Source organism: Xiphias gladius, chromosome 24 (genome assembly GCF_016859285.1).
Source record: "Xiphias gladius isolate SHS-SW01 ecotype Sanya breed wild chromosome 24, ASM1685928v1, whole genome shotgun sequence".
NCBI classification, from domain to species: domain Eukaryota; kingdom Metazoa; phylum Chordata; class Actinopteri; order Istiophoriformes; family Xiphiidae; genus Xiphias; species Xiphias gladius.
In genome coordinates this window covers 18,255,236-18,269,279 of record NC_053423.1, presented here as the reverse complement: position 1 = coordinate 18,269,279, position 14,044 = coordinate 18,255,236, and the positions used below count along the sequence as shown (strand labels likewise).

The 14,044-nt window shown below is 39.4% G+C and overlaps 2 protein-coding genes across 4 annotated transcripts in view; one reads left to right on the top strand and one right to left on the bottom strand.

Annotated features, from left to right (window-relative positions):
* Positions 1-194: 194 nt before the first annotated feature.
* On the bottom strand, positions 195-2,953 carry utp23 (UTP23 small subunit processome component). Of its 3 annotated transcripts, none has more exons than XM_040122463.1 (4): positions 2,875-2,953; positions 2,474-2,655; positions 2,174-2,348; positions 195-957 (listed from the first exon to the last, which is right to left on the bottom strand). In XM_040122463.1, the coding sequence occupies exons 2-4, from the start codon at positions 2,515-2,517 to the stop codon at positions 550-552; spliced, it is 627 nt and encodes a 208-aa protein (XP_039978397.1). In that variant the 5' UTR covers positions 2,518-2,655; positions 2,875-2,953; the 3' UTR covers positions 195-549. The 3 variants fall into 3 exon arrangements, with proteins under 3 accessions (XP_039978397.1, XP_039978396.1, XP_039978394.1); XM_040122462.1 differs by having other exon boundaries at positions 2,474-2,748; positions 2,875-2,896; XM_040122460.1 differs by lacking the exon at positions 2,875-2,953 and having other exon boundaries at positions 2,474-2,868.
* Positions 2,954-4,591: 1,638 nt separating this feature from the next.
* The window catches only part of rnf5 (ring finger protein 5), a 15,105-nt gene continuing 5,652 nt past the window's right edge, over positions 4,592-14,044 (top strand). The window contains 2 exon segments of the mRNA XM_040122465.1: positions 4,592-4,973; positions 13,503-13,521. Coding sequence (XP_039978399.1) covers positions 4,744-4,973; positions 13,503-13,521 — 249 coding nt within the window. The 5' untranslated portion in view covers positions 4,592-4,743.

Here is a 14,044-nt window from a genome sequence, read left to right as displayed (position 1 = left end):
CATTACAGACTGAATCTAGTGGAAATAACAAATCACACAGCGTACAGTACAACCAAGCAGACCACCAAGTCATTGTGACTACACTTCATCCCTGTTCTTCTGCAAAGACAGCTGAATGCATCGTTTTTGATATCCACTTCCATATAAACCGAACATCATGTTATGTCTGAGTGCATCTTATATTTAAAACTATGTGCCTGTAAACCTGCTTTTTTATTTTGTATAAAAGCCAAGACAAATCCTCTCAATCTCAAAGTTATTGCTATGTTTCTGAACAGTTTCAGTCCCATGCCCGCAAGCCCCGGGTCTAGGAAACTTGCAAAACCTTTCAAAATAAAACAAATACCGTGAGCAGTATTTTAAAATGGAATTTTGTGTAATAAACATTCATTTGTTCTTTGTGGTAACATTGGAACAACAGACCAGAAGTTAATGTGTAGAGTGTAATTATTTTAGATTGGGATTATATTAAACGTCAACATCTTTGACATCTTCAAATAATATTTATGCAAGAAACAAAATGGCTTAAGTCTCTGTCTTCCTGCCATATTATGTATTTGTAACTACAGGAGCAGACATGTTATCTCCTCCCTCCGTCTTTCGTTTCTTGTGTCGACTTCTTTTCCTCTTCTCCCCCTGCTCTGTCTTCTTCAGCGGCGGTGTCGGCACTCCCTTCGTCTTCTTCTTCTTCTTCAGGCAGCTCAGAGGGTTCGGATTGCTCTGTTTCCTCTTCCTCTTCTTCCCTCGCCTCTCTCCGTCCCTCTGGCCGATGCCCTGCTCCTCCTTCAGGCTGCGGATGCTCTGCTGCTGGGCCGGGCTCACCAGCTCCCCCAGCTGGACGGCCTGGACGTGGTCGAGGGACGCCTGGCTGGGTTTGTCCAGCACGATGGTGTTGAGGATGATGTAGAGGAGGGGAACGCCGGGGATCTTCTTCAGGCCTGTGGTCACTGTGTGGTCCTACAGATCATACACAAACACACCAAATATAGTAGACTTGTGTAAGCGGAGACCAACTTTATACATGTCAGTAGTTCTTCATATGGTCCTAATTTAGTGTCTTCCTAAACTTGCAAATAATTATATGGCAATTCCTTAAGTGATATCTAATTGGTTTCCACTAATTTAGGAGATCCAGGGATTCATCGAGTTGATAAACACCTCATCCAAATGACAAGACCCACGAGAAGGAGTTCTCTCTACCTCTCATAGGGGCAAAACAAACGTTTTAAATCGATGATTCTCCCAGGGTTGATGTTGGTTCTACTCCCTTCCAATTCAGTGTTTCCCCACGTTTTTGGGCTGGTGGCCCCTTAAAATGAAGCAGGGTCTGCTTGCAACCCCTCGTCGAGTTGGGACCATTTTAATCAAAGAGTGACTGTCTCCACTAAATCTCTTGAGTTTGAATAACTGTTAAAGGCTGTTATTGCACAGCTTCCCTTTTTTCCCCATTTGACTAGTTCCTTACTCTGCACAGACTCCCTCCATCTACACTGCTTTCATGCGTACACCTGAATGTGACAAAAGCTCACACACTGTCTCTCTTACTGCTGGTGTATATGACCATTAGGTTTACTGGCAGACCTGCATGCAGTAAGTATGTTTTCATCCGTTTCTTTCATTTTTTTGATTGCTTTTAATAGTTTAAGTTCATTATTGGCAATTTTTTCAAAGAGACAACTTTTCAATACTAAACAGCAAGTTCTCATCCAGATAGGACTCTGAATAAATGCTTTATTAAAAGAGACATCATATGCTGGAGAGGTCAAAAAGATAAGCTTATATACACTGGATTTTGTGGTGCTGTTGAACTGTAACCACTTTTTACTGAGAGGTGTTTCTAATATTTTGACAACCACCCTCCAAAATGGTCAGAAAGTTAAATCGACACCGCAAAAAACAATCTAACAAAAACTGAATAATATAACCCTCATGAACATAGAATTGGCTGCAGGGCTGTTGTATTGTATTAGCTTTAGCTACATGTATCTGATACATTGGAAACTTGAGTGTTAAAACATGTAGACAGTATTGGCATGTTTGGAATGAGTCATTTCCAAACACAAAATATTGTCATTTCTCATTTCATTTACTCCTTTTCCTTGCATATAGTACAGAATATAACAAGCCTCCTCATGGTGGTGTTTGAGTGTGTGTAGGATCTCGTAGTGTTTACCTGTGTGGCTACAAAGTAGTGGTGTGGGTTTGTCTCCTCCAGCATGGACAGCAGACACTCTGAAGCAGGGACTGGGTTCTTGAAATGTGGACATTTCCTGACCTGGAACCTCTGCAGGATGATTTTGGCTCCATACAACTGTTTCCCCAGGGTCTCCAGTTCTTTCAGTGCACAGCTGAGACAAGAGAAAGGAAACAAACAAACAAACAAACACGCACGCACGCCCAAATAACGGGATATTAGATGAGGTGGGGCAGTACAATGTACCCAGTACAGAAGTACAGAAGTAAATCTGCTCACTTTGTGGTGCACAGCTGCACCTCCCCCATCAGGTACTTGGGCATCTGCTCTTTGATCTGGATCTTGTTTTTCAACGCCGCCTGACAAAAAGTCCCGTCAATGAGGATCTGAAAGGGTTCCCTGAAGTTGAAGTTGAATTTGTAGAAGCTGATGGTTTTCTTGGCTTGTTTCTGTCTCTTGATCTTCATGGCGGTTGGTAGGTAAAGTCAAAGCGCAGGTTGGCGAGTTAATGATAACTTTTCCTCCGCGTCAGAAAATACAAATAACCTTTAGCGCTGTTTTAAAATGTCCGTTGGAGTTCAAGATTTTAGTGGGTTATTTTCATACAAATTTTCAGTATCACTATCAAGAGACTTCAACATGGATATTGCTAGTGTACGAGACACGCTTGCGGTACTTACATTTCAGGGGTCCGGCCGGAAACACAATATGCTACAAATGTTCCGGTCTTTTAAGAGATTATCCGGCTGTCCTCTCATCTTTGTTTTGTTTTATTAAATGTCACATTGAGTTTCATTAGAAAAAGATGTATAGCTTAAAAATAAATACCAATTTGTTTTTAATGTGCTTTTCAAATAAATATGGTTCGGCATATTTTTATATCTCAAGCAACTAATATTAAGCTTGTATTACGGAAATTGTGGTGACACGTGTAGTCATATTATTATGGAAGACTAAAAAATGACCAATATCTCATAATAACGAATTAATATTTCATCATTTGACCCAAAATTATGACTTACTATCTCATAATTTTAAATTTAAAGACATAAAATAAAATACAATGAAATAATGCTCTCCAACAACAATACAAGATACACAATGAACACAACTGAACACAGCCAGGGGGGGCCCAAAAACGCCAGGCTTAATGCGTGTCAGCATGTTTGCGTTAATTTATCGAAAATTGTGTAGGACTCAACACGGGTCGGCTGACATGAGAGGGGCTTAAGGTGGGTGCCCTGCGCGGAGAGTGTCAAAATATAAAAATCTAGTTTTAAGACTTTCATTATTTCATTTTTTTTTTAAATGTAAAGATTGTCTTATTGAACAACTGGTTGAAACCTCCTGTCACACACACTAAAGGATATCCTCTCTTATTTAACCTAGAGGGGATAAGACAGTACGACCTTAAATTTAAAAGGATGACGTAAACTGTAATTGTAATTTGTTTTTGTTCAGTTAAATCATTTCGTTTAATTCAATACTGCTGGTATTTGAATGGTTCTTTTTAACGGTGTTGTCATGGGATGTGGTTTTATGGTTTTATTTTATGGATATTTCTTTCCGATGTTTTAGTAATCGGTGTTAATTGATTGGGATGTGAGCACAGGATGTAGGAGCGTCATTATGCGGGTTATTATGGGCCCAGCAGCGGATTTTGTTTAATGTCTAAGTAATACAGAGCTTGTAATAGATAGATAAAAGCGAAATTTAATGAGTAGTGGGAACTCTCAGCAGTTCATTCTTTCAACTCATCATTTCAGGTCAAAAAAACTTCAAGTCAGAAGAACTTGTGTTAATAAATTCTGAAGTGGTCCGAAAATAAAAACTAGAATTTTGAAGTTGAATTAACTTGAAATCAATATAGTGTATATATTTACACTAAGTTAATGAGAAAATATAAGTTGATCCTACTAAATTCCCGTATGAAGATTTACAGTGTATATAGGTAGATAGATAGATAGACAGATAAATAGATCGAACACTTTATTAATCCCAAAGAGAAAATGCAGTGTTATGGCAGTTATTACCTAATAATCACAAAAACAACGAGGTGGGTAAAAAAATACAATAAATAAATAAAATAAAGGTTAAATTATATATCCATATACTGTAGATCCATAACTAGACCATACAAAATAGAGATGGTTTGACATCAGAAATTTTGGATTTATCTGTCTGATTTAGAATCACATAATTGAATTTTTCATATTTTGTTGATAAATGTATTATTATGATTATTATGATTATTATGATTATTATTATTATTATTAATAATAATAATAATAATAATAATAATAATAATAATAATAATAATAATAATAATATTATATCAGAGTGGGTGGTGTTTATATTCTCCCCGCTTCTCGCCTCTTGTTTTCCCGGAACCGGAAGTCTTCATTCAGGTGGAGCGACATCGGCAGCGCCGGTTGCTTCGGCGACACTTGTCGTTATCTCAGACTAACCGTTAACGTTAGCTCGGCTCGAGCCCGTTTTGGTGGGTTGGGTTAGGTTTACCATTCTTCCGTGCTTGTACAGTAAATATTATGGCGGCCGCAGATCCCCGGTCCTCGAGTGACGGCGGGCCGGCCAGCAGAGGAGGGTTCCCGGCCGGGGAGAGCAGCAACGACCGCGACGGCCAGGGCGGCAGCAGCAGCAGCGGCGGCGGCGGCAGCGGAGAGGGCGAACGGGAGCGGGACCGGGCCACCTTCGAGTGCAACATTTGTTTGGACACTGCCAGGGACGCTGTCATCAGTATGTGCGGCCACTTGTTCTGGTACGAGACGACGCGGGGGACGAGGGGTAGTTTTGATGTGTGGGGTAGGTTGTTTTTGTTTCCGTGCAGCCCACCGGACCGGAGTGTAGTTTCGCCGTTTGTGGGGCCTCCTTTTACCGTCACTTTGAGTTGTTTGACGGCGGAAAAACACCCGACGACTAGTTTTTACCCGGCGCGTGTCTCCGCAGTATGTAGGACAGTGACAGGCACATAGCCAATAAAATCTGGCCCTCCCACAAATATATTTGTCTCCCTGACGACAGCTGAAGTCTGGACCTTCGTAGTTAAACTGTAACTGTTGAAATAAATTAAAACTTTGACATAATTTTTCAGAAATCTACTGTGGATAAACATGACTTAGGAGGCCCCGGGGCAAAAACTGGTTGTTGGACCCCCCCCCCGTATGTCTAGTTCACTAGAAACCAACCAGTACTCTAGAGATGAAATGATTAGTTGATCGGTCGATTGGCAACAAATATGACACATTGATTAATCATTTAAGTGTTAAGTTAAGCATTTTTGTAATTTTGACTGTTGCTCAGGCGAAAACAAAAAGTATTTTGAATATGTTGACCAGGGATTCCACTATTTTCTGACATTTTATAGACCAGACAATCAGTTGATTATTAAAGAAAAATAACCAGGTCAGGTGTGTTGATGATGAAAGTATTGAACCGTAGCAGCCTTGCAGCTCTTCTATAATGAATAACACTACTTTGCTCAAGGTTTTCTGTGTTGATTATTTGAAGTACAGAAAAAATTGAAGCGATTTGATAAAACAGAACTTTACAACAAATGAGATCAATATAAACTGAAACAGTTAAAGTCTTAAAACTAGATTTTGACAGAGAGTCCCCCTACAAGACTAGGGCCGCAAAAATTGAAAAATGCCAAAGATGATTATCAAAATAGTTGCCAATTATTTTTCATTTGATCAACTAATCGATTGACTACTACTAAAAACTAAAATAGTTGTTATTCTTAGATGAATAAAAAGAAAACGACAAAACTCATGGCTGTAAAACAATGCTGAAAAAAAACGGCCATGGTTTAACCTAATTCCTGACCCCTTATATAGGAAATCACAGCAGCCAAGGTGGCTTGCAAGATATTACTGAAGAGGGTATTGGTTTGCTGTGAGTGCTGTAGTGATAAGTGAAATTTGGCTTAACTTCAACCCTCAGTATAAACTGTGTGAAGTACAACTGGTCGTATGAAGGCTGATCCCCATATTTGCAAATTGTACATGTGATTAAGTGGCCCAGGCTGATCATATCATATATGGTTTGGGGTAAGTCAGAGGTCACAGTTGCAGCCGGCGCCTTGTTGGATCACACACCCTGCTCACTCACACTCTCTGTGACACATTAACTAATCTCTGTTCCAGGTAAAACTGGGTGTTGAGCATTGGCAGCTTTGAGATTAGCTCAATCTTCACTCATTCAGAGCAGCAAATACAGTCCAAGTAGCCACTGTCAGATTTGCGCTAGAGTTGAAATGATTAGTTGATTATTTGATTAGTTAATAGACAGACATTGAATTTAATTAAATAAAAGAAAAACAACAAATATTGTGTTATACAATATTCTGGTTACAGCCTCTCATATGTGAGAATTTTCTGCTTTTGGTTCTTTTTATATCATTGTAAAGTGAATATCTTAAGGTTTTGTAGTGTTGGTCGAACAAAACAAGCCATCTCAAAACTGCAGTTTCTACAGTTTTCCAACATTGTATACCCTAAACTATTTATTCATGAATCAAATCATCAGAGTAGTTGAAAAAGAAAATAACTGTCAGTAGTAGCCCTGGTAAGCCAGAATTATGAGATAGGAGGTTTTTGTCCAATAAATCGTCTGGGCCAAAATATCAGCCAATATCTGCTTATTGCAGATAAATTGGTATCCGTGTATATGTCAATATTTACTGCAGTACAGAAATGCCAGATATGTTTGAGGTCATCTATAAACAGAACAGTTTGTCTACCGTAGGGCACTGACAAGTTTATATTTCAACTGTAAAATGTCTTACTATCTACATATCATTACTTTAAAGGATTAATCAATAATGAAAGTAACTGTTGGCTGTGACTTGAGGTTGCACTTCAGCTGAGATTCTAGTCCTTTCTACTATCGTGGTTTTGAGCAAGACTTGCGAAAGCCTCAACCTTGAAACCACTTTGTGTTGAATATGTACACATGTACTGAAATGTGTGTGGGTGTGTGGCTCATTCATGAGCTGTGAGCGCTGACGGCTGCTTGCTCATTGGTTGAGGCTAATGTGAGATTAGGGCCAAGAGTGTCAGACTGAAGTCAAACATAAGGGCGTTGTGACCAGTAGTAAAAGTCATAACAGGGGTTGTCACACACAGAAAACAAAAAAAGGAACTTCACTTTGCCTGTTGTTTGCGCACCATTGTAGTTTGAAATGATGTTTTGGCAACAGAGACAGATGGAGTTCAAGGAAGCAGGGATTGCTCCTGCTGCTGTGAGTGAAGTTTGTATACGGTGACCTGTTTGTGATTACAGGTGTTATCTTCCTCACAGTGGTGTTGTATTTACTCAATGGAGAAACCCTTTGTAGCAAAAGCACCAAAGAAGACCATCGATCATGTAGAAGATGTCAAATACCTTGCCCTAAAACAGGGATCTGAAACTGCCGGGCTGCAGGACAATGTCATAAAGCCACCCACATGTTTATGATTTAATATTTGTAAGTATTTAGATTTTTCCCTTAAACATCCTTCAGGGTTATGTTAACAGGATCAAACACAGTGTTAGTCAGTGGAGCATGTAATTTGTCACTGCCAAAAATACTCTGGAGTCTGTTTCGCTACTTGAGAGCAATCTGATTGATCTACAAGAATCAAGTTTATTTTTATAACGGAGGTGCCTTACTTTGGTCCTCACCCCTGCATAGCAGGTGGCAGTAATGCACTTTAACGCTGGTAGCCAACTGATATTAAACCACAGGCTTTTACCCGCTCTTTTATTTTGAAATAAACAGTTAATTTTCGGGTACGGCTGAAAAATTAAAGCGTAAAAATGGGGTTTTTATTTCATCTAACTGTGCTACTTTCTTATCTAAAAGGAGAAAGTTGTCGTTCTCAACAAATACAATCTCAGGCTGCAATTCTTCACTAAACATGTAGAGTAGTATGTTAGGAATGAGGGGGAGGAGAGGGAAAGACAAGTTGCTCAGCTTTGAAGTGTGAATAGCTAAAATTAAATGTTAAAAATATACATGCATGTTTTTTTACCAAGTGTCCTAGTGGCCTCTTGGCCAAGTTGCCAATGTTGGCAATTTGGCCAGTGGCCCACAGTTAAAAATATACATGCATGTTTTTTACAGTTAATTTGAGTTTGACATCCCTATCCTAAAAACCTTTTTCTGTCTCTAGGTAAAATTTCATCTCCAACCAACAGGTACAAAAGACTACAGTGTCAGTATGCATGCATCTTAATATTCTCTAATAATGTTTTGCTGATGATTTAGTCAATAGTTGAGCCGAGAAATGGTGCATTTCTGTTGAAATCATCTTACACTTGCATGTGCAGTTGCTATACAACCATGCACTGAAGCTCCTGTGTTATGGGCTGATGCAATTTAGTTGCCATGTTAAGTGTGCCCCCCCCCCCAACCTCTGTGCAATGTGATGAAACTGTGATGATGAAACTATCAGCAAAGAAGAAAAGCCCTGACGTCAGCTCATCTGCTGCAACTTCCAATTTGCTATTTAAGCAGAACATTGTAAGTAAATAAATATTAAAGATAACTTTTAATCACGATATCTCAGTCGGAAAACAACAGTTTGTTGCCAAAATGCTCACAAATGAAAACACTGAGTTAGTACAATAGAAATGCTTTGTTCAATTTCACAATTGTGATGTAGTATCACTTTTTTAGCATCATGACTTGTAGTTTACTGCTATTCAGCTTGCTAGAAACAGTAACAGCTTCCTCTTGAGTAGACTCCGTTTCATAAGATGTCTCGCCTACACTTTAACAGATCTTACTTTGCAAATTAGTATAAATTGATGTAGCAGCCATTCTAGCATAATGTGAAGAGTCCAGAGGGATGATCGGTATAAAAGAGACATTAATGCTACTTTAATACATTGAGGTTAATGAGCTTGTGACGTCTTTACAGTCCACTGTGAGTGAGGTGAACTTTCTTCACCAAGACTGAATGAGAGCTCGCCAAGTTAGAATTAGAAATGGAGAAAAGTAATATCAGGGGAATCAACAGAGAGAGCAAAACTATACTGACCACCAGCAAGCTTCTGACTGTAAGGCTCAGAAAAAGAAGGCAGGTTTATAGTTTGTTCAGTGAGTATTTGAATATGTTAAACGTACAAGAAAAACTACAATCTTGAGAGTTGGGAACCACTGTTTTTAAAGATTATCTCGTAATTTTTCAAATGAATGCTCTTTGGGTCATTGTTTTTTAACATCCTGGCGAGACTTTACCAGATATACTTCAGCATGGAAGTTCACTTGTGATTGGGAGCGGTGTGACTGTTTTCCCTTGACCGTCCGTCCACGCATAGTTCACGTGATGACACCTGAGCCACCTCCATTCACTGATTAAGACTGTTAAATGTGCTCGAAAGCTCCACAAAAGCTACTCAATGGACCTTAAGATCGATTTGTCACACGTGTTTGCACGCTGGTTTAGGCAGTGTCAGGCTTCAGCAGTAATAAAGCTGGTGTAACATCCACATCTAGGGCTTTAGATGAGGCTATATTTGAATATGAACCTGTGGACAGAAAACTGTGGCTGCAAACAGACAAGTTGTGTAGACAACAAGAACATAATCTGCACCGTCTGTCATGTTCGAAATATTTTCTTCCAAATAGATTTTTAACTGGATGTTGTTTAAAACTGTTAATTACTGTATGTAAAAGGGGATATTGTTACAGGATGTTTATTTTTCCCTTCAAGACACTGTGATCCTGGAATCGTTGGTGTTGAGGCTCATCCTTTTTGTTTTCCCAAGTAAGTTCGGTCAAGTTTAGAGCTGAAAGGATTATTCGCTTAGTTGATCACTGTGATAACTGATGAATCATGTCAGGTTATATTTATTTTTAGCAAATACGCAAAAACGTGTGCCACTTTTCATTTTCATATATGATAGTTAGCTGCATATCTTTGGGGTTTGGACTGTTGGTTGGATTTAAAAAAGGCAATTTCAATACGCCACCTTGTTCTCTGACAAATTATGAAACAGTTTTCCACTGTTTTCTGACTATAAAATAGTTGGCAGATAAATCAATAGCAAAATCAGTTGTTAGTTGCAGCCCTAGTCAAGTTTGCAATAGTAGCACTACCACGTGGAGCAGCAGAAGTTGGATGTTTCAACCACCGATTACCTTTAATTATTTCCTCTAACTATTTTGACCTCTCGGCGACCTTTCTAACTACTTTTCATGCACACTTAGTTGTAGCACATGGTATTAAGGTGCAACTCGACTTTCTGTGTGAGTATCTTTTTTTACTCACACAGAAAGATTTCTTACAACTTAACCTCTTTCCAAGGTGTATAGAGAAGGGAAAATAGTCTTACAGTGCTCTAAAATAGTTTGTTTTACTACAAATGTTTGTGGAGTTTTGGCCCTTTAAAACTACATGAAAAATGGCCAAGTTTTACTGAAGAACTGGGGTCAAAATTTACATACTCTCTTATTGCTGCTGGTGACATTTAGGATAAGTCTGTCTAGCCAAAAACAACCACCAAGCATTGTGTTCAATGACAAATTACTGCTGTCTATTACTGGAAACACCTCATTAATATCAGGAATGACTAAGCAGGTAATAATCTTTTCCAGGCTCAGATTCTCATTCTCTACTTTGATGTTATGAAAATGAGACTTGTGGGGTCACAGATCGAGTGTGTGATACACTTAGACGGCACAGAGGCTAGAGTCAGGCTTACCTGACCACTTGTTGAGCCACTTACTGGAAATTAAGCAGTTATTTTCAGATCACAAAACCTCTGCTATACGTGTAGCCTCATGTTTAATCGGTGTTGAATGAGTTGTTATGTTAACTTAGGCCATACACTTAGTTCAGCTGTTTGCATCCACAGGAATGCCATTCTCAGCAGCAATCTGATGGCCGGTATTACACTATTGCTGTGCACAGTGCACACACTGTGTGTGTGTGTGTGTGTGTGTGTGTGTGTGTGTGTGTGTGTGGTTGTGTGTGTGTGTGTGCGTTTGTGTGTGTGTGTGCGTTGTGTGTGTGTGCGTTTGTGTGTGTGTGCGGTTGTGTGTGTGTGCATTTGTGTGTGTGTGTGTGTGTGTGTGCGTTTGTGTGTGTGCGTTTGTGTGTGCGTTTGTGTGTGTGTGTGTGTGCGTTTGTGTTTGTGTGTGCGTTTGTGTGTGTGTTTTGTGTGTGTGTTTTGTGTTTTGTGTGGTTGTGTGTGTGTAAAAGCCTGCAGATTGACAGGAGATCATGTTTAGCTCTATGGCTTGTTTGTCTCAGCTGGTTATTTTGTTCATGTCAAGGCGGTTGGTTAGGTTGACCCGAGGCGATGAGGTTTTGAATGTTTTGTGGTTACTAGGGTACTGAAAGCGCCAGGAACAAGTCCTGCCTGTTCCTCTGCCTCACATGAGTTACTTTGCTGTCAAAGTATATCTCGCAAGGAATCTGTGATAGGAGCCCATAGAGATTAAGAACTTGGTAGAGTCAAAAATTAGACACTTTAAAGGATAAATTAAACTTTTGAAATAGTAGTTTTCTGCTACATTTTTTGCTACAAACAGCACTGTTAAAACTAGCAGCTGTATTTGTATCCTTTTATGCCTTAAACAATCTTCTCAGTCAAAAAATACCTTAATGACAGGAACACACTCGTCTCGAGTTTTGAAAAGTGCTCTGTTCACTTCATGTAGAAATGTAAAATTTATCTAGGGGCAGAAGTTACATCTATTTGCAGTGTGTCCTAATTAACTGAGGTCCTAGGGCAAATCGAAACGGAGAAAATGTAAAAACCATTTTACATTTAATCTCTAATTAACTATAGGCTATGGTGCAGGATTAATATAGAGAGAGCTTTCATACTTGCAGGTTCATTTGGTAAAATTAAAAGTCACAAAACAAACATTCTGGACATTACATGCAGGAGAAACCTGTGGATCATATTGAACTGATGAAAGATATATAAAGTAGTGTCTTCAAGAAAAAGGAAGCACACTTTATTAGGAAAATCAGCTTTTTGTGCTTCAGTTGAATAGTAATCTTATGACACTCATCAACCGCGTTCATCAACTGTTTGATATCCTACTGTTTAAAAAGACATTTTCAGTAATCATCAACTGAAAATCACCAGTCATTCCACTGATTGTGTATCTCGTTGGATCCACTCTGTTAAGAGCTGGCAGTTAAATAAATGCAACCATTATCGTTTGAAGGAATTATATTTTATATTTTGCCTGTATCATCATAATTTGAAAAAGTGGGAGCACAAAGCTTGTGTTGGGACTAGAGCTGAATAGTTGCTGGTTTCCAGTTTCCTAAATCTGAACATGTCCTGTTTTTCTTTTTCACATATGACAGTAAATTGAATGTCTTCTGACTGTCACCGTGGGACATTTTTCACTCGTTCTGACATGTTATAAACCAAAAAATCGTTGATTAGTGGAGACAGTAATCAGCAAATTATTTGATAGTTGCAGCCCTAGTTGGGATTCATTTCCTGTTATAGTCTGAGAGTACTCTCTCATTTGCAGTCATTACTTTCGCTGAAGACACACTGAGGGTAGTTTGAGCTATCCGAGGAGAGCCATCACTGCTCGAGCCAAATTCAGCTCAGCTCAGTATCCGTAGAGACGGAACGTAAATGAAGCTCACGTTGGATGGAGTGCAGGGTCACACCAAGCAGTCTTCAGAGGACTGGAAGAAGCCAGTTTTGATCAGGGTTGAAAGGGGCTTTGTCTCCTCTTGCCGTGTTACTGACATGACACGAAAAAAAGAAAAACCTTGATTCTGTGGGCGGTAAGGAGCTTTAAGGTGTAAGATGTAGGAACAGTCGCCACACTGTCATTGTTCGTCTCCTGAAAAAAAAAGCCTCAGTGTTTACGCCGACTCGATGTGGCGTCTCCCCAACCCTGCATCCTGCGCTCTCACAATGCAGCAGCGGTTCGGGATGGCCAGAAGCCAAGCAGGCAGGTCTCTGCTAACTGCTGACAACAGATGGAGCCAATTAATACTAACAACGGGGAGCAGGGATGAGTTTAATCAGCCACCTTGTTAGGAACAGGTTTTTATAGCAAGGTGGACTTTCAAGGGTTGGAAGCCACATGTGATGAAGGAAAATCTGACCAGTTTCACAGCACTAAGAGTTCCCGAAACAACTCAGGCTTCTTGTTTATGGTATCCACTGAGATTGATTTGATACATTTTCATTTCATAAATTGGCTCCAGGAATGTTGATGGTTTTCATTGAAGCAAGCAGCTGACATTTTAAGAGGAAGGAGCTATTGTGAGAATGCAAATTAATTCCTTTTTGTTTCTCCCCGTCTCCGCAGCTGGCCCTGTCTTCATCAAGTGAGTATTTCCTCTGCTAAAGCTCTGCACACCCTAATATACTCTAGGTGATTAGACCTCTGCTGGGAATCATGGGAAGTCACTAAAATACACATACTGACTATTGGCTGGGAAAGTGGTAAAATTATTAGTTAGGTGGCAGAAAATAAATGGCTAATTATTTGAATAATTGATTAATTGCTTGAGTAATTTATTAAGAAAACATTTGAAACATCTAAAGGTTCCAGGTGTTTAAATGTGAGGATTTGCAGCTTTTTGCTGTTTTACTATAGTTTGAGTATCATTGGGTAAAATTTGGCTCTGGGAAATCGTGCTGGTCTTTTTCTTTAAAATTTCCTGACATTTTATAGATAAAATGACTATATAACTGATAATGGAAATATTTGTTAGTTGCAGCCCTAATTCCCTCATACCAATTGCAACATCCCTGGTTCAAATCCAGGGGATTTTGGTGTCATACCCTCCTCCTTCCACCCCACATTTCCTGTCGCTTTGCACCAGCTACTGTCAATTAGAAAAATAA